Here is a 25,589-nt window from a genome sequence, read left to right as displayed (position 1 = left end):
GTAGAAAAGATTCAGAAAAAGCAGCCCAAAGGATCAAGGGGGTGGAGCAACTCCCTCACAAGGAAAGGTTGTGGCGTATGGGACTTTTTAGCTTAAGAGAAAAGGCGAGTAAGAGGCAACAAGATAGAAAGCAATTTTCTCCCTCTCTCCTGTCCCTGGAACCGATGCACATCCAATGAAGCTGAACGTTGGAAGATTGGGGACTGTTAAACTACGGAACTCTCTGCCACAGGAGGCATCAGTTGCCACCAACTTGACGAGCCATGATGGCTGCGCTCTGCCTCCATGGTTGGAGGCAGCAATGCTTTCGAATATCTGTTGCTGCAGGAGAGGGCTCTCATCCCTGGGTCCTGCTTATTGGTGCCCCCCCCCCCGGCCTCTGTGAGAACAAGATGCTGGACTAGATGGGCCATTGGCTTAATCCAGCAGGCTCCTTTATGTTCTTACTGGTGTTTATGGTTGGGATGACAAAAAGCAGCTCTCACCATAGTGGTCCATGTGGGGTGCGGGGGAATAAAATCCCAAGCTCTGCTGTAGGGCCAATGCCTTTATTAGGAGTGGCTCAAATGTCACAAAATAGTGAGCATGTCTTAGAAGTTTTCCGGAACCCTTAATCAGGCTAAGATGCTAAACAAAATGAGAGGGAGGGAAGAATAACCCTGTCATGACGTCAAAGCCTGGGGTGTTCTGCATATTGTAATGGGATCTGGAGAGATCTGGAGACATGAGCCTCCACTAGGTGCTAAAAATTTGATGGGTCAACTGTTTGACCAGACCACGGTCACACCATCCGTTTAAAGTAACATGAGACCACACTTCCCCACCCCAAAGAATTCTGGGAGCTGTAGTTTTGTCAAGGGATGCAGAGCACTGTTAGGAGTTCAGTGCTGCAATTGTTGTTGTTGCACGGTTATATACCAACCTTTATCTTCCAAGGATCAAAAGGTGGTGCAATTTCACCCTCACAACAGCCCTGTGAGGTACGTTAGGCAAAGATATGGTAGCTGGCCCAAGGTCACGCAGTGAGCTTCAGGGCCGAGTGGGGATTTGAACCCTGGTCTCTCCCAGGTCATAGTCCAACACTCTTAACCATTACGCCACAATTCTCAGAGTTCCCTATCAGGAGGGATGGATTGTGAAACCACCCTGGGAACTGTAGTTCTGTGAGGGGCAGTGGGTCTCCTAAAAATACTCTTAACAAAATACAGCTCCAAGGATTATTGGGTGGGGAGCCATGCCTTTTTAAACTGGTATCGTGGACGGTGTCAATGTGAGCAAAAAGTGATGCGTCTAAGCCTCTGGTTTGCCCACAGTGCCTGGCCCCAGTGGTAGACTGCCCTGACTCTGGAGCTTCTATCCAGCAGATTGTGTTTTCCATTCCTTTGCATGCACAACCATGCGCTGCTCTTGCTTCTCTTCCCTCTCACCTTTGATTGTAGTAACTGAAAGGTGTGCAGGGCGGAGGGGGATGTTGAAGGGAAAAGAAAGCGTCCGTGGCAGACGTGTGACTCTTTCTTGGATCAGACGGATGATCAGCGGATTAATATTTGAATCAGGGCCAATCCTGCCTGCACACGGGAGCCTCCACTGACCTGAGAAAGCTCCCCTTGGCTGTCCCGCTTTGCACCACTGCAAAGCATCTGCTGTGTGCTGCGTAGCTGTCTTTTGAGCAGAAAATACTTTGGAATTGGCCGTGCTTGCGGTTCTGTCCAGGTCTCTCATTCTGTGACCAGGTCTCTCATTTATAACATTACAGGAGCCGTGGATCAGCCAGGCTATAATTTTCTGGTGGGGTTCGGATTCGGTAGAGAAGCTTTGCACTTTCCCTCCTTTCCTTTCCCTCTCCCGGCAGTCTGAAATGAATGCCTTTGGATAAATTGCTGACTTTATTCTTAGACGCAGCGTCCTTGTTTTTTTGCGGCTCCTCAAGTGGAAACTTGCAGCAACGTCTGCTTGCTGCAAGGTGTGAGCCGCCCACTTTGCAAAGGCAGGGAAGCCTCCAAGTTCCATGAACGGGGAAGACTCTCTTGTCCGTCTGAGGGGGAGCCTCTTGGGGCGGGTTGCCGCTTGCATACTGATGACTTCAACCCGACAGGCTCCCTTTGACTAGAAAAACACTGAATAATGGACTCCACAAACTGGTGCTCTGGGGTGGGTGGGTGTGTAGCTTTTGTTCCCTGTCTTGTTTACTCTGCAACTGGAAAGTTAGAGAAGATAGTGCTTTGCACCCTGCTGTTTGGCAGAAAGAGCCAAGTTGATGGGCCAACATCCCTCTTGGGTTGAGGCAAACTCATTCTTCCTTTTCTCAGCTGTAGTTTTGAAGCCAGATTTTATTTATTACAGTTATATTCCACCTTGCCCCTAAGGAGCTCAAGATGGCGTACGTCGTCCTTTACCCTCCACAACCCTGTGAGGTAGGCTAGGCTGTGAGTGACTGGATAACATAGGCGCCAACTACTGGGGGCCCGGGCACTCACAATTTGGGGGGTGGGGTGCTCAGCACTCACAGCGCAGACTCTGATGCGACTTCCAGTTTCTACCGAAAGTCGCGTCAGAGGCTTGATGCAACCACTGAGGAGACGTCGGAGGCCCTGCTAGGCTCCATGAGGCCTCAGAGATCACGTCGGAGGCCCTGGGAGGCCTCAGAAGCGCCACTGTGGAGATTCAATGTAGTGCCATAACATCATGAAGTCCCATTATGTCATGGGTGCCATTGGGCACCCAAAGCCTGGGGCCAAGTTGCCACCCCTGCTGGATAGCTCAGTTGGTTAGAGTGTGGTGCAGGTCACGTCAAGGTTGCAGGTTTGATTCCTCTTGCGAACAGCTGCATATTCCTGCTTCGTAGGGGTCAGCAAACTTTTTCAGCAGGGGGCCGGTCCATTGTCCCTCAGACCTTGGGGGGGGCAGACTATATGGGGGGGGGGAATGAACGAATTCCTTTGCCCCACAAATAACCCAGAGATGCATTTTAAATAAAAGGGCACATTCTACTCATGTAAAAACACACTGATTCCTGGACCGTCCACGGGCCAGATTTAGAAGGCGATTGGGCTGGATCTGGCCCCCAGGCCTTAGTTAGCCTACCCATGGACTAGATGATCCTCAGACAGGGTCCCTTACAATTCTACAGTCCTATGATACTATGAATGTCCTAGGGTTATCCAGTGAGCTTCATGCCTGAGTGGGGATTTGAACCCTCATCTGCCAGCTCTTTGTCCAACACTCTAACCACTACACCTCACCGCCTCTCACCCTGGATCCCAGTTGGAAAAATACACAGCTGGACTTAAAATATCTGCGGTTTTCCTTTGGGCAAAGTTTTCTGCTGCTGTGTCTCTGGATCTGCATATAGACATCTTCTCCCCTGCCAAATCACCTCCTTCCTCAACTAGAGAGCCTTAGGGCCTCCCTGCATTTGACTTTATAATGAGGTGATTAGCAATTAGATTATGTGTTTTTTAAAAGTAAACACCAGGTGCCTAGAGGCAGGAGGAGGAGGAGTGGTTATCAAGAATTCTGGCACGGGGAAGGGAGTTTTAAGTCTTCCCTCCCAATCTGTAATCTCCGTGAAATAGTTCCCCACCAACAATTAGCATTGGGCTTAAGCTTCCCATTGGCGCCTAGGGAGTGCTTGCTCTGCAGTGTTGATAGTAAAATTGCTTCCTCCTGGTATTTAATATAAGTCGCGTTTGCTAATCTCATCATTAACAGGATGATGTTCAATTCAGGTAGTCAAGCCTTAAGGGAGGTCAGGATGGTCAAGAACCAACATTTTTCTCTCTGCAGAACCAGAGTTGTCTGCAAGAGGAAGACGCTGTTGACTCTACAGCGCCACCACTGCAGCTGGTAGGATGGTGTACTGCAGCTGGCAGGAGTTAATAATATTCCACCTCATGTTATTTAACCCCTGACATGCCTGGTCTCTCTGCTGTAGGCTGGCATGCTCACAGGCTCCTACTTGGAGCTTTACTGAACCGCCTTCCTTCCTCTGAGCCACAGCTGGGACACCTAGCCCTTACAGTTCTTGGTGTCGATCTGTCTGGAGAGACAATGGAGTGCGCCTCCAGGGGTGAAGGCAAACCGCTGCATCTGGAGTGCTGAGGTGACTTCCCTAGGGTACTAGCCTGGGCAGTATGTATGGAGGTCCTGGGCTGCCTAGACGGCCTCGCACGGACTACAACTCCCATAGATTCACTGCCCATGCTGGCTGGGGCTGATGGGATTTGTAGTCCTAAATATTTGGAGGGCATCAGAGCGGGGAGTCTGGCCTGTGTTAGGCGAGAGATGGGAATGTCTGAGCAGCATCCAGACGCTGCAATGGTGGCATTTTGTTTATTAAATCTTTGGCAAGAGGAAGGCAAAGGATCTTGTGGCCAGCATGCAGCGGGGGGGGGGGGGCGGGCGGCTGAAGAGGACAGAGAGAACACAAGAGACTGCTGGCCTTCCCCACTTAGCAGATCACTGGGGCCTCTGTTCTCTCTTCACAATGGACACCTGCCACAATCGAGGCTCTCCAGCCAAAGAGCCGGTCGGTCTCTCCTAGCCAAGACTTCACAGGCAGAATCTCTGGTCCCATCTATACATTTACAGTATAGCAGTGTTATACCACTTTAAGAAGCCATGGCTCTCTGTCCCCCATCCCCAAAGTATCCTGGGAAGTGTAGTTCATTGAGGGTGCTGAGAGTTGTTAAGAAACCTCTATTCCCTTCAAGGAGCTGCTATTCCTAGAGTGGCTTAACAATCAATCATTCCTCCCAGGGAACTCTGGGAATTTTATCTCTGGGAGGGGACTAGGAGCCCCCTCACAACTCTCAGTGCCCTTGATAAACTACAGCTCCCAGAATTCTCTGGGGGAAAGCCATGGCTGTTTAAAGTGGTGTGGATGTATGGTGTGCAGATGGGGCCAAACTTAAAGGAAATGAAGGACAATTGCTGGAGCAGATCAAGGTTTACCTAGCCCAGTCTCCTGCTTCTGACAGTGGCTGTCTAGATGCCTCTGGGAAGCAGCCCTTCCCTTTAATCTGATAATAGTTGAGAGTCATCAGTAGACCTGCCCTCCACTCATCTGAGGGGAATAGGGGTCTCTCCTATCAACTGTCAGCACCCTAAACAAATCACAGCTCCCAGAATTCTCTAGGGGAAGCCATGATTGTTTAAAGTTCTACGATACTGCTTTTAAGTGTATGTACTGAAGCCTCTGTTAGCTTTTTCTTTTCATCTCAGCAGGATTCCTTACATGTTGTTGACCGCTATACCAGTCCCAGGTTTCCTTTTTTGTCATTAATGTTGACTGTTTTTCATTTAGAGAGCAGAATCAGTCCTCACGGCGGCTTTCAGAGTAGGAAGCCTCTGCCCTGAGGAACTTACAAACTCTGGGTTGTATCCAGGGTTGGTTCCTACCCCAGAGCATTCCCGGCGAAATGAATGGATGTGACGGAGCGATGCTCGTTAATTTCAACAGCTTCGTTAATTTCAGTCAGTCTGCCCTGAGCCAAACTTAGTTGGAGTCGACCTTATATGCAGTTCGATGCAGAAACAGATGTGTGCTTGCTGCGGCAGTTTCTCGGGGCCTGGTTGCAGCCTTGACTTATTTCCAAACAACTCGTAAATTTGAACTGATTTGTTTGCACAGAGTTTGCAGGGAAGCTATATGGCGTCCGGTGTTCAGCAAGACTTTCTTCTGATTTGTTTGAGGAGAGGTTTTACGATCTTGTGCCAAGTGACTGTTTTTCCGCACTTTTCTGTGTATTTCCCCCATCACCTTGTTGGCAGTCTTTTGGGGGCGGGGTGTCAGTGATGGGTGGGACCATAAACAAGAGTGGGTGGAGCAAAAGATGCTAATTTACTTGCCTGCCCCACCTCCTGCATCCAAGCAAGCAAGAGGCATTCTCAGAGTTCGAAGGACACATTCTGCCCATGCAAAAACACTCAAGGAGGGTGCAAAGCAGGACTGGTGGGGGGTGGGGTCTGGAGAGAGTCCCTAGGGCCAGATAGAGAGGTCTGGAGGGCTACATTTGACGCCCTGGCCTGCACTCCCCCCACTTTTCTGCTCCTTTACAAGACCCCTGTAAAATCAAGCACCTTTGTGGCTCAAGGTCTAAAGGTAAAGGGACCCCTGACCATTAGGTCCAGTTGTGGCCGACTCTGGAGTAAAGCTCATCTCGCTTTACTGGCTGAGGGAGCCGGCGTACAGCTTCCGGGTCATGTAGCCAGCATGACTAAGCCGCTTCTGGCGAACCAGAGCAGCGCACAGAAACACCGTTTACCTTCCCACCGAAGCGGTACCTATTTATCTACTTGCACTGGTGTGCTTTCAAACTGCTAGGTTGGCAGGAGCAGGGACCGAGCAACAGGAGCTCATCCCATTGCGGGGATTTGAACCACCAACCTTCTGATCGGCAAGTCCTAGGCTCTGTGGTTTAACCCACAGTGCCACCCGCGTCCTGGCTCAAGGTCTAGGGTTGCCATATTTCAAAAAGTGAAAATCTGGACACAAAAATCTGTTGAGCTTTTTTTTGGCCTTGTTGAGCTATTTTTAGGGAGATTCTCCAAATTTTCCCAGACATTTCAGCGATTTCCACCCAGACACTGTTACCAGCTGCTGTATTCCAGCTATGTTAAGGAAATTCCAGGTGTATGGCAACCCTAAAGGTGGCAAATTTGCCCCTACAAAACTATGGCCAACACTCTGCTTTCCTTTGAAGTTTCAAAAATAGCTTACAGCTCATGTGCTGGGCATTCACACCTGCAAGCTGTCGGCTTTTATGAGCTGCCTCCAGCTATGGTGCGGAGGCTGTGGGCTGAACTGATGTGAGTCAGGAGTCACCAACGCAGATTTGTCTGTTCTAGACGGGCTTTGCTGAAAGAAGACAAGGATGGATTTGTATTCAATCCACTCTGCGGCCTCGGAATGCGGAAGCTAAAATAAAGGATATGCAAGAACATTAGAAAATCTGCTGTGTCAGTTGCCCTTCTAATCCAGCGTGCTGTTCTTACAGTGGACGAGAGTCCTGTGGAAAATGAGCCAGCACTTTGCACATGGTCAGAGAGACTCTTACCTTTGTGCAACAAAACAAAGCAATAAATCAATTAGTTTATTGATTTTGACTGACTTTCAGAGCCCCCAGCCACTTAAACATCTGTGACCTCCCCACCCGCATTACAGGATTCCCAACTCCTATCAGCAGAAGCCAGCCTGGCCACTGACTAAGGAGGATGGCAGTCAGAGCCCAGCAGCATCTGGGAACATAATAAGCTCAGTATTGCGGACACTGACTGGCAGCAGCTCTCCAGGACTTAGTATCATAGTTGGATGGGACCATGAGGATCATCTAGTCCAACCCCCTGCAATGCAGGAAAATCTTTTGCCCCACATGGGACTCGAACCTACAACCCTGAGATTAAGCGTCTCTTGATTTTCCAACTGAGCTACCCAGTAGCTACCCAGCTTGGTTCTCTCCCAGCTCTTACCTGGAGATGCCAATTGGGGAATTGAACCTGGGACCTTCGACATGCAAGGCAGATGCTCTACCTCTGAGCCACAGCCCTATTCAAATCTCCCTATTCAAGGGAAAGAAGGCAATGCTTGTTCTGATTGGCCAGCTGCTCCCCAGAGCAGGTTTGCTGCTTTCTGTTGCATTGCCTGACTTTACCTACCAGCTAGTAGAGATAAGTAAGGGAGGCAGCGGAGCAGGTGACCCCAAGGGAGGCCCAATGTGTGGTTGTTGTTTTTACCTCCTTTTCATTATCTGGAGATCCTGAATCGCATCTGGATTACTCCCTGTGATAAGAGCCTTTCAGGAAGGGGGGGGGGGAGGAGCTGAGAGACTGACCTCTCCTGACTCTATAATCTCAAAGCCCTTTTTAATTTAAAACTCCTTCCTGGCCCGATTCCTTGTTAAGTCCCCTGATGGCAGGGAGGGAGACCTCTTCATGGCGTGCCTGGTTGGGGGGGGGGCAGGCAGGGGGGGGCAGAGCCTGTTGCTGCAGCTGCTGCCTCTTCAATGGCACTACTGTTGGGTGCCAGGGCAGATTTGGCACTGGGTTTTGCAGTAGGAGGGCAAGCGGCTGGCTTTTTACAGGCTGGGCATCCCTTCCTTGGGCTGTGTGGTCTCGGAGATGACACAGCTCTGTACAAAGGGCTATTGACTCACTGGGCCAAGACGGTACCGAAAGAAACGAGTGCAAATTCTGGGCTTGGCGACGTAAACTGGGTTCCCTGTTATAGCCAGTGCTCTCCAGGACAGGGAGAGGGTTTTTCCTTCTTCCCTCTCTCATAATCCTACAACTTGGGGCTGTCAGATAAAGCTGAATGTTGGAAGATTTGGGGCAGACAAAAAGAAGAAGAGCTCTGTTGGATCAGGCCAGCGGCCCATCTAGTCCAACATCCTGTTCTTGCACAGTACATATTTATTTACTTCTTGCCCACCCTTCGCCCTAAGGTGCCAAAGTGGGATACAGCCATGAAAACACAATTTGAACCATGGGATAGCTCAGTCGGTAGAGCATGAGACTCTTAATATCGGGGTTGTGGGTTTGAGCCCCACGTTGGGCAAAAGATTCCTACATTGCAGGGGGTTGGACGAGATAACCCTTGTGGTCTCTTCCAACTCTATGATTCTGAGTCCTGGAGAGCTGCTGCCAGTCAGTGTAGGCAATACTGAGCTAGGTCTGACTTGGTATAACATTAGCAAAACAACAACAAACCTATGGTTACATGAAACATACTCAATAAACGCACAAGACGTAACCAGCTGTACTTTTAAGTAAATAACGTATACTTCATTGTATCAAATTGTAGATTTCAACGGAAGTTCATGAATAAGGTCCACACATGTATAAGTGTCTATTCCACCTGTCTGTTCATAGAGTCCAATAATCCACATGAAGGGTTGTTACCATTCCACAGAATCCTTTCACAGAGTCTAAGACAAGGATTTCCGGAATATTAGCCTTGTTTCGCCATCCTAAACCTTATGCATGAACTGACTAGAGAATGAACTGATCCACTGGGTCTTCTGCTTTTTTCGTTGAACTTTATGAGACTTCTGTTGAAATCTACAATTTTATACAATGAAGTATACCCTATTTACTTAAAAGTACAGCCAGTTACGTCTTGATTGTTTACTGACTTGGTATAAGGCAGCTTATTATGTTCCTAGATGCTACTGGTCTCTGACTGCCATCCTCCTTAGTCAGTGGCCAGGCTGGCTTCTGCTGAGTCCAGTAATACGGGTGGGGAGGTCACAGATGTTAAACGACAGTTTCAAACAACTAAGCATCTCAGAAATAAGTTGGGTCCATAGTGAAAACTATGGAGTTTGCCCGCACAGCAAGGTCGTGTTGGCCACCAACTTCGAAAGGGATGTGAACACATTTGCAGAGGACCAGGCAATTGGTGGCTACTTAGCGGCTGTAGCTTTATGCCTCTGAATACTAGCTGCTTGGCAACTGCAGGTAGGGAGAGTGGCTGTTGGCTCCCAGGTCCTGCTGCCAGGCTTCCTTTGGGGTTCTTGTTGAAAGTACACTGAACAGGATATACCAAGAACTCTGGCCAAAAGTTTCAATACAAGGAATAATTCCTACTCGAGAGTTGAAAAGAAAAACGTGTATATTCTGCTAAGAATACCAGTGTTAAACTAATAGTAAATTTAAACACAACGTATAAGTGCGACAGTTTTAAAATAATAGTAAATTTAAACACAACATTTAAGTGCAGAAATAATGTAGTTTCAAATATGCAGTGATATAGTATAAAGGTACATAAAATACCAGTACACAACAATTGTTTTATACAAGTCTCAATGGCAGTCAAAAAGAGTCCATATTATATAAAGTCAGAATAAAGAATCAAATAGGGCCAAAAAGAAGTATCCGGAGTATGAACCAGATGTACGACTCAGTAGTGGTGACCAGGACAGGGCCCTGTTTCGGAGTAAATGCCTTCTTCAGCTCAGTTTTTTAAGGAATATAAATCTGTTGAAACTTTTGGCCAGAGTTCTTGGTATATCCTGTTCAGTAGGCTTCCTTTGGGGGCACCTAGTTGGCTACTCTGGAAACTGGATGCTGGACAAGCAGGCTCTTCTTATCGGTGTTCGAAATTAGCCACTTGCGACCAAGTGAAGATACCTTGGAGCCAGGATAGCACTTGACATCTCCACCATTTGGGGATCTTTGGATCTGGATTGTTTTCACACACTCGGACCCCATCCTGTAGAATTCTTTCAGTTATATTTTTTCCTGCAAAATTGGAATGAATTCCTGGAACCGCATTGCTTTTTTGGAGCAGCCTGAGCAGGAGCAGTCACTGTTAAGAAAAAGAGGTCGGGATAGGCCAGTAAATAGATGCAGACTGTCACTGGGGTTAAGCAAGTTTTCTTCTTTAAGTTCTCAAAGCTCTTAACCAAGGCTCAAGGCTGTCATATGAACTAGCCAGATGTTTAACTAAGAATCCATCACAGTCAGTCCACCATTTGAAAAATAAGACTTGAGAGCCATTCTACCCCAAAATGGCAACCAGGCATTCCTTTTTGGCAACTGCAAGCTTGTTTGAGCCATTTGACGCCTAGCTTATACAGTGGACACTCACGAGGTTCAATCCTGTGGATTTTGAGTCTATGACGTACAATCAAGCTAGAGATGTGATTGCCCGGAGACTGAGTGACATTGCCAGACAAGAGGACATAGCCCAGGTAAAACCAGGGATGTTCCTAGGGGACCAGATTTATCGGACCATACCAGCCCCTTACCTTGCAGAAATCCACTATGTGGAATACCGCAGACTTCTTACAGCGGCTAGATTAAACGTCCTTGACTGCGATATTGTGGGGAAGGTACAGGGAAGTACCATACGCCCAGAGAACCTGTCATTCTGCTATCGGTGTGGTTGAGTCCACCGAACACATTCTCTTGACTTGCCCTTCTTATGCAGAGCTTAGACAAAACTTTATAGACCCACTCCTATGTCAACTCAGCTTCCTACCCGGAGAAAACCAGGTTTTACACTTGCTGAATAATGTCACTAGAGCTATACCTTTCTTGGTGGCCAAATTTCTTTTTTTAGCCTTTAAGCGTTGCAAGATCATAATTGACTGTATTGACATGGGGCTATCTGTTTAGCCCTTTTAGTGTTGGCTAAGCTCTAAAATCTTCCTGGGTGTTTTAACTGTGTATTGACAAATGTATTTGTATTTTTTTTCTGACTGACGGTCGAATAAAAAGGTTGTTGTTGTTATACAGTGGACACTCGGGTTGTGAATGTGATCCATGCGGGATGCACGTTTGCAACCCACAGTGCTCACAATGCGCAGCGACGCGTCTGTGCACGCGTGGGTTGCGATTCGGCGCTTCTGCGCATGTGCAAAGCACGATTTAGCATTTCTGCGCATGCGTGATCGCCGAAACCCGGAAGTACAGTGGTACCTCAGGTTACATACGCTTCAGGTTACAGACTCTGCTAACCCAGAAATAGTGCTTCAGGTTTAAGAACTTTGCTTCAGGGTGAGAACAGAAATCGTGCTCCGGCGGTGCGGCAGCAGCTGGAGGCCCCATTAGCTAAAGTGGTGCTCCAGGTTAAGAACAGTTTCAGGTTAAGTACGGACCTCTGGAACGAATTAAGTACTTAACCTGAGGTACCACTGTAACCTGTTCCGGTACTTCCGGGTTTCAGCGGTTGTGTAACCCGAAAAAAAGCAACCAGAAGCGGCCGTAACCTGAGGTATGACTGTAGATCTGAGTTTCTAACACTGCTTCTTATGCACTTAAGAAAAGCACTGGTCCAGATTTGGGCTCCCTCCCTCCCTCCCTCCCTCCCTCCCTCCATTTTCTGCCCAGAGAGAGATGGGTGCTTGTATGTTAGTAGGTTGGTTGACGTACCCAGCCCCCCATCTCTCCTCGGAGGTCCCAGGGAGCATTTTTTTCTGCTTCGTAATGTCCAGGCTCCATGCCCAGCCCTCAGCTTTTATGGACATTGTCCGAGTTGAGGAGGAGGAGGAGGAGGCGGCAGTTGAGAACAGACTCTCTCCTGCTTTCCTTTCTCTTTTGAAGCCACCAGCTCCGAGGCAAGAAGCCTCGGTGGAAATAAAACACCAACAATCTTGGACTGTCCAGCTTTTCACAGATGAAAATAAACTTGCTGCAAGGGTAACTTGGCCCGCACATAAACAAACATGCAAGCACTGTATGGGCCTGCCTTGTTACTCTAACTACAGCTAGAAATAGAGACAGTTGGGGGGGGGAATGAATGAACTGGTTCTATTATCATAGTTTTGTTTCAACATCTTCTTGTCCCATTTCTGCTCTCCCAGTCAGAACAAAAGCAGCATGCTCAAACCACCCGCCTTCTGTGATCTCCGCTGTGGTTTTGACTCTGTTCCACTATTTCCTCTGTAATTGCTGTTGGTTTCTAAGAGCAGAATAATTGCATTATTAGTGTAAACAGAGGCCCATCTATTCCGCCTTCTTCCCATTTCCTATAGAGACCAGGAGTCAGGTGGCTGCAAGCAATCTTCCTTCCCACCCAGACATCTGATATGTAGAGGTATATACTGCAGCTGCATATGGAGGTTCCTCTTAGCAGTTTAGGCCATTTATTTCGAAGGTTTCTTACTCGCCCATAAGGTCCTAAGGTGGGTTATGGCAATAGAATATACAGTTATAAAAAAGAGACAAAGCCATTACAGGAATAAAACTGCTAGCAAAGCCGCTTCAGTGATGATACAGGTGGAGTCCAAAGTAGAAAGAAACCCTTAGACACACTTTCCTGAAGAAAACTGAACAAAGCAGCTTATAATTTGATGAGAAGTTTTGTCTTTTCTCTCAGGTCCTGCACACAGAAGGAGGTTTTTCAAGCAAGCGTACAGAGGGGAAACTCCCTCACAACTGCATAGCCAATCAGAGCAGGCATCATGCCGCCCTGCCTGGTTGCTAAGCAACGCTTCCACTTGACCCCCGCTTGGCTAGCTGACCTTCGCGCTAACTCTGTTAGTCCTTAGGGTTGCACATAGAATGATCCCCACGATTGCACTTCCAAGAAAGATGAATAAAACAGTTCCAAATGGAACAGAACAGTATAAAGCTTGATAAACAGTACAAAAAGGCACAAAGCAAAACAAAAATACATTAATTGTCAGAAAGCCTGAATCAAGAGGTATATGGCTAAAAAAACCCTACAATGAAGATGCTCTGTGGGGAGGGAGTTCCTCACTTTTGGGGCTGCCACAGAGAAAACCCTAAATCAGAGCATCATAGAGCTGGAAGGGACCACGAGGGTCATCGAATCCAGCCCTCTGCAGTGCAGGAATCTTTTTGCCCAAGGCGATTCTCGAACCCAGAACCCTGAGATGAAGAGTCTCATGCGTTACTGATTGAGCTACAAATGGTTCACTACACTGACTAGAACCCACAATGCTATGCAGTGGTACCTCAGGTTACAGACGCTTCAGGTTTGACTCCGCTAACCCAGAAATAGTACCTTGGGTTAAGAACTTTGCTTCAGGATGAGAACAGAAATCACGCAGCAGTGGGAGGCCCCATTAGCTAAAGTGGTGCTTCAGGTTAAGAACAGTTTCAGGTTAAGAACAGACCTCCAGAACAAATTAAGTTCTTAACCTGAGGTACCACTGTATATATAAATAACAGTATTGACATAGGGAAGAAGAGGTTTTAACCTCACTGGGTCTCTGAAGGCGGCTGAATCGGCAGTAAGGCTGGTGAACTCTCCCATATCTGGATTACTTGGATTTCTGCATTGGGTGTGTGTATGTTTAATTATGTTGTTAGAGAGAGAGAGAGAACCCTGGGTTCTTGAATGGCTGCTGCGTAATGTGCGATGAGCTAATCTTTGCCCCAGATCTCTTGAGGTTTCCCAAATATAGTCACCTCTTGGCATCTGCCCGAGGAAAGCAGAATGGGGAAGTCATGGGTGGGCGGCTGGATGGCTGTGTTTTATGGGCAGCTGATTACATTACGCCAGGGCATGACTAGACAGGCGTACAAAGATGCTAATCTATTTGCAGGGTGTGTCAGGCGACAGGCAGAGGAATCTGATCAGGGCTGAGCCTCCTCTGTTTTCTTGAAAAGCCCATTAACATTTTGCATCCAGGTAACCCATATTGATTACCCATCTCTACACATTGCTGTTACTTGGTTTTTGTTTGTTTGTTCAACGCACTTAATATCTCATAAGACGGGGAGGTGGGTGGAATAAAATCCCTATTCCTTCCTCCCTTCTCCCTCTGATGACCGAGACCGGAATCATATAAGCAAAAGGGGAAACGTTGCAGAATGAGTGGTGCAAACGAGAACATTTTATTTATTCAGTTTTCCATGCATTTATTAAATGTGCACAAATGACGTGTTTGTTAAGAGAGAGGGAGCACTGGAAACGGCATTTGGGCAAGCTCCGCAAAATGAAAAGGAATAGCTTGCAAGGCAGGCTCCTGTGCTGATCCCAGATTTATGATGTGTGCAAGCAGGACTTTCAGAGTCTTCTGAGACTCAGTGGAAAGGCAAGACTGCTTGCTCCCTACCTAGATGCATAGCTGTCAAGCGTCCCTTAATTGGCAGGACAGTCCCTTATCCCAGCGCCATGTCCCACTGCTGTCCCTTATTGATGATGTCCCTTAAATAAGCTACTGAAGGTAATGGGGCCCTTTCTATGTCCAGCTGTCCTTTGTCAACAAGAAATTGTTGCTGTTTTTTTGTGTTGAATATAGGCTATATGGTAATTTATGGACCTAATAGGTATCTAAAGCCATTTGCATGCAACAAAATATGTATTTTATCAAAGTAATTGTTGATCCCTTATTTTGGCTGCTGATCCCTTATTTTCGAGGCTGCTGGTCCCTTATTTTCAAATCTGTAAATTGACAGCTATGCCTATATGTCTCTGGGGTGGGGATTCCTGGGTGGCCAGGCCTAATTCATCCGCATCTGCGTCTTAAACCCAAGAGTTGCCGCCGGCAACTTCCTGGCTCTGCACAGCAGAGTGTAGAGTCTTGCCTTTCCTCTTCCAACCTCCCTGTTTTCCTGGCAAATCTGGAAACATTTGTGGCTGGGAGGGTTTAGGGTGCAGAAGTCGGCCTGGGTGGTGGGGGCGAACAATCTGCTCTCCGTTTTAAGTGTTCCCAGCTCTTCCTCGCTTCCACTCCAGATGGGAGAGAGGTTGAGACCAGAAGCGCCCATTTGCAGCTAACTAAAAATACCAGTTTTGCTTCTCTCCCGTCCCTGACCCCCACGACTGTCTCCAGCTTTCGGCTGGCACGTTGCCAACAGCTGTTGAGATCTGGTTGCTGTGGCGATGGCCGTCCACATGTGTTCTGGAAGGCCGGCCGGCTGTGCCACATGTGCAAAAGATCTCTTGAGCCGGTTGCAAAATAATTGCGGCCGGCTTGCTGCCTCCTCTCCAGCCCGTTTGGCAGATTAGACCCCGGAGCGTGACGAGAGATTTTGGACGTTAATTTCTCCTGCGCTGCTGAAGATGTTTCTGTCAATGGGGCTATATAAATAGTAACACCCCCCCACCCCACCCGTGCTCCAATTCTCAGCATCTGCTGGTCTCCCAAAAACATTTCATAACGGATCGGCTGCAGGAGGAATTAATGTGTCCTCATCTGCTTGGAAGCGACATGGAGCGACATGCACATTCAGAAATTATTTTTTTTGGGGGGGTGATTCTCTGGCTTGGCAGGGGGGTGGATGGGAAATGGTGTTCATCTAGAAGTGCCGCAGCTCAAAGCTGGCGTAGTGCGACAGACTTTTTTGGATGTGGGATGCTGGGCTGGAATCCTTGCCTCCGCCACAAAACCTGCGACGTGGCTTTGGGCGAGTTACCCATCTGTCAAAATAAAACATTTGCAGCAGGCGTCGAAAGAGGGATATGAGACCTGAGTGTGCACAAACTTAAAAAAAGAGAAATATTCATTCAGGCCATGCATTCTTGCAAATCCAGGGACATTCTGCTCTCCCTCTGCATGATTTATGGATTTATGCACATCAGACACATTTACACAAAGTTAATAAAAGAAAACGAATAATTGTTCTCATTTGCACAACGTATTCTACAACGTTTACCATTTGGCTCAATGGATTCAGGTTTCGGTCATTAGAGGGAGAAGGGAGGTGTCCGTCCCACCCTACCACCACCCCCCCCTCCCTGGCTTCTGAGATTTTGGCAGGCGTTGCCCAGGGCAGGCTTAAGACTAGAAACTTGATTTTAAAAAGAGACGGATGGGAAGCTGATGACAGGTCGGGCGTTGCATTTTGGATAACCCAACATGGCAGGCGGTCACCATAGATCGGAGCAGGGTTTGATCTGCATTTAAAGGGCACTCACAAATCAAACACTCCAGAGTGTCTGTCAGTACTGTGTGCATGTGTGCGTGAGGTGAGGAATGAGTCCAGAGGCCCTTGGTACTTGTGTCGAACCCAAGCAAAGTTATCCTGCTATATACAGTGGTACCTCGGGTTACATACACTTCAGGTTACAGACTCCGCTAACCCAGAAATATTACCTCGGATTAAGAACTTTGCTTCAGGATGAGAACAGAAATCGTTCAGCGGTGGCAGCAGGAGGCCCTATTAGCTAAAGTGGTGCTTCAGGTTAAGAACAGTTTCAGGTTAAGAACGGACCTCCGGAACGAACTAAGTACTTAACCTGAGGTACCACTGTATTTACATTTTACAAGCTGCCATGGGAGAGTTTTGCTCTGCAAGGTGGCATCTGAAGGGCTTTTGAACAAAACAGGCAAGCAAGCCTCATTGGGACTGTCCCACGTCAGAACACTTGGAGTGGGGAGGCCCCATGTCGGAATTGTGAAACGCTTGACACCGCCTCCCTGCCTGTAGAAATCTAGCATGTGGCAGGGAGCAGTTCTAAAACCAGCGCCACCTCTCTGCTTGTAGAAAGCTAGCATATGACGGGCGGCAGTTCCACCCTGGCCCCCTCTTCCCTGAGAATTGTGGCGAGGCACTTCTGCTGGAGAACAAGCAGTCAGGAAGACTCGGCTAATCCATCAAGGGCAGCTTTTGGAAATGGACTCCCTGGACCTATTACAGTTTGTCCATTTTCTGCCCTCGCCTCCCTGTTGGCTTCATTCCCTGTGTTGTGCTGCCGATGCTTTTTGTAGTTGCTTTGGCTGGGCCAGAGCCTCTTCTCTCTGCACTTTAGCACAAGAGGTTAGTTTCTTCCCCGGCCGGTTGGTTCATCTCAGCTCCTTGCATCTCTTTTCTGGCTTCTCTTAGAAAAGTGAGAGGCAGGCTAAACCAGCCTTTCTCAACCTGGTGCCCTCCCAATCTTTTAGGCAAGGGGTAGGCCAAGATTTTCAGCTGTCTGTCTGCCAACTTCCTGGCCCTCCCCTCCGCCACTGTTGGGTTCCCCTCCCCAAGGTCAAAAAGGAGTAGTCTTCTACATTGGCTCCCAGTACATTTCCACGCACAATTCAGAATGTTGGTGCTGACCTTTAAAGCCCTAAATGACCGCGGCCCAGTCAGTATACCTGAAGGAGCATCTCCGCCTCCATCGTTCAGCCCGGACATTGAGGTCCAGCTCTGAGGGCCTTCTGGCAGTTCCATCACTGTGAGAAGTGAGGTTACCTGGGCCTTAGGCTGCTGACCCCTGGACTAGACCATGTGAAAATGAACATAATATTTTAGCTGCAGTTCTTTCATTTTCAGCTTTGTATTCTTGCTTTTGAAAGAAAGGCCGCCTAGACATTCCATTGTGGCGCGCATAGCCTAGGTTTAAGGTGCCATTTAGCGCCTAACTTGTCCTTGATGCCCCTCAAGGGGTCCCTCCCAATGTTTCAATTCTATGATGGTGTGATCTCAACTATATTGCTTGTTCCAGAAGGCAAGAAGGAGAAAAACGCACGGTGGAAATGGAAAAAGTATTAATTATGGAGTAATGTAGAGGTTTTTCCACTGGAGTCGCCAACGTTTGGCGCCCAAAAATCTCCACGCAGTCGCCATTGGACCTGCGCCAGTAGCAAAATGAGCCTGGGGAATTTTGAACACTGCCCAGATGTTGTCGGACTACAACTCCCATCATCCCTGGCGAGCTCAGCCAGTGCACAGGGATTGTGGTATTCAAAGTCCGACGACACCCAGGGTTGAAGACTTGACTGGCAGCGGTTCTCCAGAGTTTCCTTCCCAGCCCTAGCTGCAGACGCCAGGGATTGAACCTGGGACCTTCTGCAAGCAGAGCAGGAGCTCTGCCAATGAGCTACAGATTTCCCTTTAACACCTAGGAGACCAGGAAGCTGACTCATACCAAGAAATGCCATAAGTCTTATCGAACTCAACGTTGTCTGCAAAACCAGAGCCAGGGAACCTTCTTAGGCCCAGAGAGTCAGATGTTTATCTGTGGGACTACCCCCCTGCCATTTGCCTGATGATGTGAGTCACCGCAGTGGCCCATCTAGCTCAGTGTTGTCAACACTGACCGGCAGCAGCTCTCCAGGGTTTCAGGCAGGGTCTATCTCTCTCTCCCCCGCCTCAGCCTTGCCTCGGGATGCCAAGGATTGAACCTAGGAACTTATGTGTGCAAACTACTGAGTTTTGGCACTTCCTTAACACATAAGAAGGCTGGAAACTAACTCATACTATACCCACCCAGCTCAGTATTCCCTTCACTGACTGGCAGCAGCTTTCCAGAGTTTCGCATATGAGATGTTCTCCAATCCTATTTTGAGATGCTGAGGATTGTAGCTGAGCCATTTTGCGTGCAAAGCAGACGGTCTACCGCTGACCTTGCGCTATACAGATCAAGGCTACTGGTCCATCTCGCTCAGCTTTTTCTACACTGGCAGGCAGTGGCTTCCTAGGGGTTCAGGGGGGGGGTCTTGTCCCAGCCTTACCTGCTGGGGACTGAACCTGGGACCTTCTGCATGCAAAGCAGGTGCTCTGTTGTCGAGCTATGGCTCTTCAGCTTAAACAGCTCTGCTCTCAAATAAAACTGCTAACAGATGTTGTGTCAGAGGTCTCTGTCCTTGCTTTCAGGAGCCCAACCAAATGTGGAAAAGTTGCAGTCATTTTTGCTGTTTTTTCCTAAGTGCAGGAAAAATCCACTTTTCCGCTCCCACCCCCCACCCCTTTCAGCAAGAGAGCTATTCTATACAGGCTTGTAAAATTCCACGCATTAAATTTTGTTCCATCGAGGGAAAATAAAAGCTCATACTCTTCCCCGTCCGCCGCCTTTTAAAAAGCCATTTATTTACCTCTTTTCAGAATCATTAACTCACTTTTCCCAGGGATCACAGTGGCTCAGAAAACCAGAAAAACAGATTATTCACCACTGAAGGTGGATAATCTCTGGAAGATAAGACTAGGATAAAACACTGTGAATGGTCATTGTGGCGGCTTTGAAGCTGGTCACTCTAACACTGTCTGAAATAAATACACACTGCATTCAACGTTAGCTCAGTGTAGACCCATCACAACTAATAGGCATGACTAAGTTAGATCCATTGATTTCAATGGATCTTCTACTCTGAAAGAAACCCTTCAGGCTTCTGTCTGGCCCTCAGGAGCACACCCCATCACTCAGCCTACTTCGTACCCTCCTCCAAAGTTTTTGCCTAGCTGGAATGTGCCCAAGGAGTCTGACAGTGCCTCTTGCTTTTCCGGATACAGAGGGGTACGTAGGAACATAGCCTCTTTGCACAGAGGTCAAATAAATATCCATTGGCATGTGGCCCCCAGAAGCTTTCTCAGAAGGCAATGTGGCCCTCGGGCAGAAAATGGCTCTTCCCCCTTGATTAAAGGGGAGTGTCTTGCTGCCCCTAGAAAGGAAGGAAAGGGGCATCCCTCAGTCTCGGGGCCACTCTAGTAAGAGACCTGATCCGTCGGAACAGGAGAGGCTATCTTGTACCAAACCAGATCATCGGTCCATCTAGCTCAGTATTGTCAACACTGACTGGCAGCAGCTCTTTCCTAGGCCTACCTGGAGTGCTGGTGGGAGTTGCAGGTCAACATATCTGGAGAAGGCTGTGCCTGGGTTTACTGCGTTTGCCTTGCTGTTTTTGATACGTCTCCCTGAGCCGGGAGGGCATAAATCACTGCATCTGGGAGCAGCTTTTGGCTCAGGGCATCACCTCCTCTGGCTACGGACAGGGTGGGCCCCTTCCTTGTTTTGAACTGGTTGCCAAGGCGGGAGGCCCAAACATCCCCCAGCTTTCAGTCTGTGGCTAGATGCGCTTTCATTGACAGTCTGCAAGCATGGGTGGGGGGAGTTATTCTCCCTGGTTCCTTCAGGGCCATAGATGTGCTGGCTGGGGGCTGGTTTATTAGGGTCCCCAAGGGCCACCTTATCCAGGAATCGCAATTGGAAAAGGAGACTGCCCCCGTTTGACCCTCACTGCAATCCTGTGTTGTAAACAAAAATTGCCCTTTTCTCTTATGGGGTATCCAAGAGCCAATATAGAGTCCTTACGTAGGTTCCCTATTGGTAGGAGAAAATAACAGAGGCCAACCAGAGAATATTGAGAAGCAAAGCAGCTAGTAAGCTTGATCTTTATTGATCTGTTGCAACAGGGTGCTCCCCTCACCCACAGGAGAGAGGAGGAACCCAGAACAATGGCGCACAAGGCCTTATATGGACTTTTGAAATTGCCACCCTGTAGATCAAGACAAAAAAGCAGAGACATCACTTTGCCAACAAAGGTCCGTATAGTTAAAGCCATGGTTTTCCCAGTAGTGATGTATGGAAGTGAGAGCTGGAGCATAAAGAAGGCTGATCGCCGAAGAATTGGTGCTTTTGAATTATGGTGCTGGAGGAGACTCTTGAGAGTCCCATGGACTGCAAGAAGATCAAACCTATCCATTCTGAAGGAAATCAGCCCTGAGTGCTCACTGGAAGGACAGATCCTGAAGCTGAGGCTCCAATACTTTGGCCACCTCATGAGAAGAGAAGACTCCCTGGAAAAGACCCTGATGTTGGGAAAGATGGAGGGCACAAGGAGAAGGAACGACAGAGGACGAGATGGTTGGACAGTGTTCTTGAAGCTACAAACATGAGCCTGACCAAACTGCGGGAGGCAGTGGAAGACAGAAGTGCCTGGCGTGCTCTGGTCCATGGGGTCATGAAGATTCGGACACGACTAAACATCAACAAGATCAAGACCATCCCTCAGATACATCATACCTACATCACAGAACAGGCGGTCTAAAACAAAAATTTGAATGTTGTTTTTTCTCCTGTAGTTGTTTATCTCCTCTCTGGCAGGTTACTAGATTGGATACCCTGGGGAGCCGGGCCAGTCTTTTGTAATGATAAATACTTAGTTCCTGGGCCAGGTCACAGGCTCACACCCTATTCAAACATACCATTAAGACAGGATTTGTGAAGGAAAAGACAATGGGGTTTTCCATTTTCCATTGACCTTGCAGAGAAAACATTTGGGACAGTTTGGGAATCAAAATGGTTCCAGGTCAGTCTTCCTGTTCTGATCTATGTACGGGCTTGGTTGCTACACTTATGAACATTACCATATATCTAAGACCTCAAAATTCCTATCACAATACTGCGAGGTAGGCTTCGCACAGGGACTTGAATCAACTTTATTTTGTTGTGGGCTGCAAAGGAGCAGCGTGTTGGATTGTTTGCGAAGGTTGCTAATCAATGACCTTTCTTTTGCTAATCAATGACCTTTCTTTTTCCCCCTCCACCCCCTCTTCCCCCTTCCCCTTTAGGTAAGAGAGATCCTGGGCCATTGTACCTGCCCATCCCAGTTCCCCATGGTCAAAGTCTCAGAGGGTAAATATAAAGTGGGAGACTCCAACGCCCTGATCTTTGTTCGAGTAAGATCTTCTACAAATACATCTCTTTCCTTCCCCTCCTAGCTTTCCCTTCCCCTCCCCCCTCCCCCACAAAAAAGAGTAATCTCTCTGCTGGGCTCTAAACCAGTGGTTCACAAACTGGGTTGTACCACCACCTAGAGGGCTGTGGGATTACCTATCATGGTGCTAAGAGGCAAGGGGGCAGCAGATGGGGGGGGGCTAGAGGTGTAAATGACTCTCAGACTTAGAAAAGCCCCGGATCAAGCCCGTCAAATTTGTTAAATTAATTAAACCACATAGTTTTAATTGGATTTTGAATAAAACGTGCAATTAATTGTTACTGTTTCAAATTTTATTGTGCTATTATCTTCCTCAGTGGGTTGTACAAACCACTATCCTGAATAATGCTTTTCGTAGGGTAGGGAGCACCGGGGATGAGTTTATGGAACCAAGGGGGGGGCCTCCCTTCCCCCCCAAAAAAACCCCAGTTTGGGGACCACTGCTCTAGACTCTGTGAGATCAGATTATTATTATTGTTATCATTGATGGCATCTATCGGTAGCTTTATGCAAAGCGTCAAAGTACAATGAGGAAAAATTAATACAGTGATCAAGGCAAAATCCCTTAGATGCTCATCCAGTGATGTATAAGGGCAGAGTGTTACCCGCCCTGTTACGAGACATGCACCCCCCTAGGGGGCAGTTGAATCATAGAATTGGAAGTGGCGCTGTGGGTTAAACCACAGAGCCTAGGACTTGCCTATCAGAAGGTTGGTGATTTGAATCCACGCAACGGGGTGAGCTCTCGTTGCTCGGTCCCTGCTCCTGCCAACTTAGCAGTTCGAAAGCACGTCAAAGTGCAAGTAGATAAATAGGCATCACTCCGGCAGGCAGGTAAACGGTGTTTGCGTGCGCTGTTCGCCAGAAGTGGTTTAGTCATGTTGGCCACATGACCCGGAAGCTGTACGCCGGCTCCCTTGGCCAATAAAGCGAGATGAGGGCCGCAACCCCAGAGTCGGTCACAACTGGACCTAATGGTCAGGGGTCCCTTTACCTTTACCTTCTAGGGTCGTCTGGTCCAACCCCCTCAATGCGGAAATCTCAGCTAAAGCATGCAAAAAGAAAAGGAATGCAAAAGACCTGTTTGAAAGAAACGGTCTTAGCTTGGGACCTAAAGCCTGGCAAGGATGGGGCCAGGCTCACCTCCCTGGAAAACACCCGGGAACAGACCTGCTCTCATGTCTCCCTCCCTCCCCTGTTCCAGCAGCTCACTTTGGATTGGGTGCAAGGACTTCTGATGGACCCCACAGGGTCTGGGCTGTTTTATATTGGAGAGCCGAACAGTGTTTCCCAATTAGGGGTCTGCAGAAAACTCCCAGGGGCCCAACCCCTTGTCTCCCCACCCCCAACTAAATTTTTGCAATTTTGTGGCAATATCACAAAATTTATGATCTGTTTTAGCACACCCTGATTTTTCAATACGTTGGCCAAAATCGGTTTTGGAATCACACCGCCATAACATTTTTGACCTGGCAATTCTCATCAATATAAGCAGGGCAGCCAATTTCAAGGCACTGCTGATGATGTTGCTACCGATCTGAGCTGCCTTCCCTGATGCTGAGGGAAAACAGGGCAGCTGATCGCTCTCACTTCAAGGCACCGTGGCACTGCTTTCCCCTGGCACTGAGGAGGAGCAGCTTTTCTCAGTCAGCAGGAAAGCAGCAGCCGCCACAGTGGGCATGCATCTTTGCTGGTTGCCAGTGCTGTCTGCCCCACTGACGGTGTCTTGATGGCACCCCACATCACATCCCACTCAAACCATTAGGTGAAGATGACTCCGCTTCCTCTTCTCCCTCCATCCCCTGGATCTCTGCGGCTGCCCCATCCCTCACCCCCACGCCCGATCTCCAATTCCAGACATCATGATATATCTGAATATCACACTGTTTAGCTGCTGATATATATCATGATGTTGAAAACCAGTTATTGCTCAGCCCTAGTCTGTTTTTTAGTACAGTCGTAGCTTGGATCCCAAACGCCTTGGTACTTGTCCGTTTTGGCTCCCGAACGCAGCAAGTGTTCCAGTTTGTGAACATTATTTGGAAGCCGAACATACAACGTGGCTTCCGATTGGCTGCAGGAGGTTCCTGCAGCCAGTCGGAAGCCGTGCCTTGGTGGTCGAATGTTTTCAGAAGTCGAACGGACTTCCGGAACGGATTCCGTTTGTCAACCAAAGTACGACTGTATACCTAAATCCTTTGCTTATTAGGCGCTTCCCCCACATTTTGTTCAAAAACTTTGCTTTGCAGAGGTATCAAAATTTGCAAAAGTAGGGGGTTCCATGCCTTGGCTTCTGAAAACAGGCGGTCCTCAGTAATTAGCTAATTGGGAACCACTGATCTAAAACACAATTACACCTGTTGCACCCCACCCAGCAATCTCCTCTCTTGCCTTTCCATGTGAGGACGCACCCTATTGATCCCACCGGCAAAACCTGCTCACCTGATGTGGGGTTTTTTTTGGGTTGCCCACACAGGTGCTGAGGAACCACGTGATGGTTCGGGTCGGCGGGGGCTGGGACACCCTGGAACACTACCTGGATAAGCACGATCCGTGCCGCTGCGCCTCTTTCTGTGAGTATGGAGGACTCCGGTGACTTGTACTGACCTTTTCCAAGCAATCTGCACAAAAGTCTGATCTGGGACGCTTTAACAACATCTCTGCACAGGACCACAGAGTGGTACCCTGTGTGTGTGTATTGGCATGAGTTGGTATTACAAAGATCTTCAGCATCTCTAGATGTCAGGCGGCAGAGGAACCAGCTCCCACAGCAGGTTGCCAGGAGCGGATAAGGCAAGGAAAAGAACCTGTCGTTTGCCCCCACAGAGCTGCAGTTCCCAGTGGACTTAACAAGCCATACTTCCCAGGATTCTTGAAAGCTGCGTGCTTTCAATGTGTGTGTGTGTGTGTGTGTGTGTGTGTGTGTGTGTGTGTACACATCATGAAACACCCAGCAGAGCTTTCCAAGGCAGTGATGCTTCTGAGTACAGTGGTACCTCGGTTCTCAAACTTAATCCATTCCAGAAGTCAGTTGCAAAACCAAAGCGTTCCAAAACCAAGGCGTGCTTTCCCATAGAAAGTAATGCAAAACAGATTAATCCGTTCCAGACTTTCAAAAACAACCCCTAAAACAGCAATTTAACATGAATTTTACTATCTACCGAGACCATTGATCCATAAAATGAAAGCAATAATCAATGTACTGTACTATAAAATAAATAAGATGGTATTGTAGATGATAAAAATTAACATTTTTTCCTTACCTGCACTGATGATAGTCATTGTTTGGATGGGGGTGCTTTTATCCATTTCTGCAGTCACACAGTTAATCAGTAGCTGAACTGGGATCCACACAGTCACAAAAACAAAAATTGAAAAAGCCTCAAAAACAAAAGCACAAAATAAATAGAGGGAACAAAAGCACCAAACTTAATCCGTTCCGGAAGTCCATTTAACTTCTGAAATGTTCAAAAACCAAGGTGCAGCTTCTGATTGGTGCAGGTGCCCTGGAAACAATAGCCAACAACTGCATCCGACGTTTGGCTTCTGAAAAACATTCGAAAACCGGAACATTTACTTCTGGGTTTCCGGCGTTTGAGAACCAAGGCGTTTGAGAACCAAGGTGCCACTGTACCAGTCCCTGGAAAGCATGGAGGAGGGACAGAGTGCTCTTGTGCCCAGATCCTGTTCTGGGCATCTGATTAGCCACTGTGAGGAGAGGGTGACAGGCTGAATGGGCCATGGGCCTGATCCAGC

General features: G+C 48.1%; 1 protein-coding gene across 1 annotated transcript in view; it reads left to right on the top strand.

Moving 5' to 3' along the window:
• GAS2L1 (growth arrest specific 2 like 1) overlaps positions 1-25,589 on the top strand; it is a 51,942-nt gene that overhangs the window by 17,701 nt on the left and 8,652 nt on the right. Inside the window, exons 3-4 of the mRNA XM_081841767.1 lie at positions 21,688-21,795; positions 24,310-24,406. Coding sequence (XP_081697893.1) covers positions 21,688-21,795; positions 24,310-24,406 — 205 coding nt within the window. The remainder of the gene's footprint in view (positions 1-21,687; positions 21,796-24,309; positions 24,407-25,589) is intronic.

Source organism: Podarcis erhardii, assembly GCF_964252035.2.
Source record: "Podarcis erhardii genome assembly, chromosome: 15".
Lineage (NCBI taxonomy): Eukaryota > Metazoa > Chordata > Lepidosauria > Squamata > Lacertidae > Podarcis > Podarcis erhardii.
Note: the sequence above shows the minus strand (reverse complement) of the source record. Positions and strands in the feature narration are given on the sequence as shown.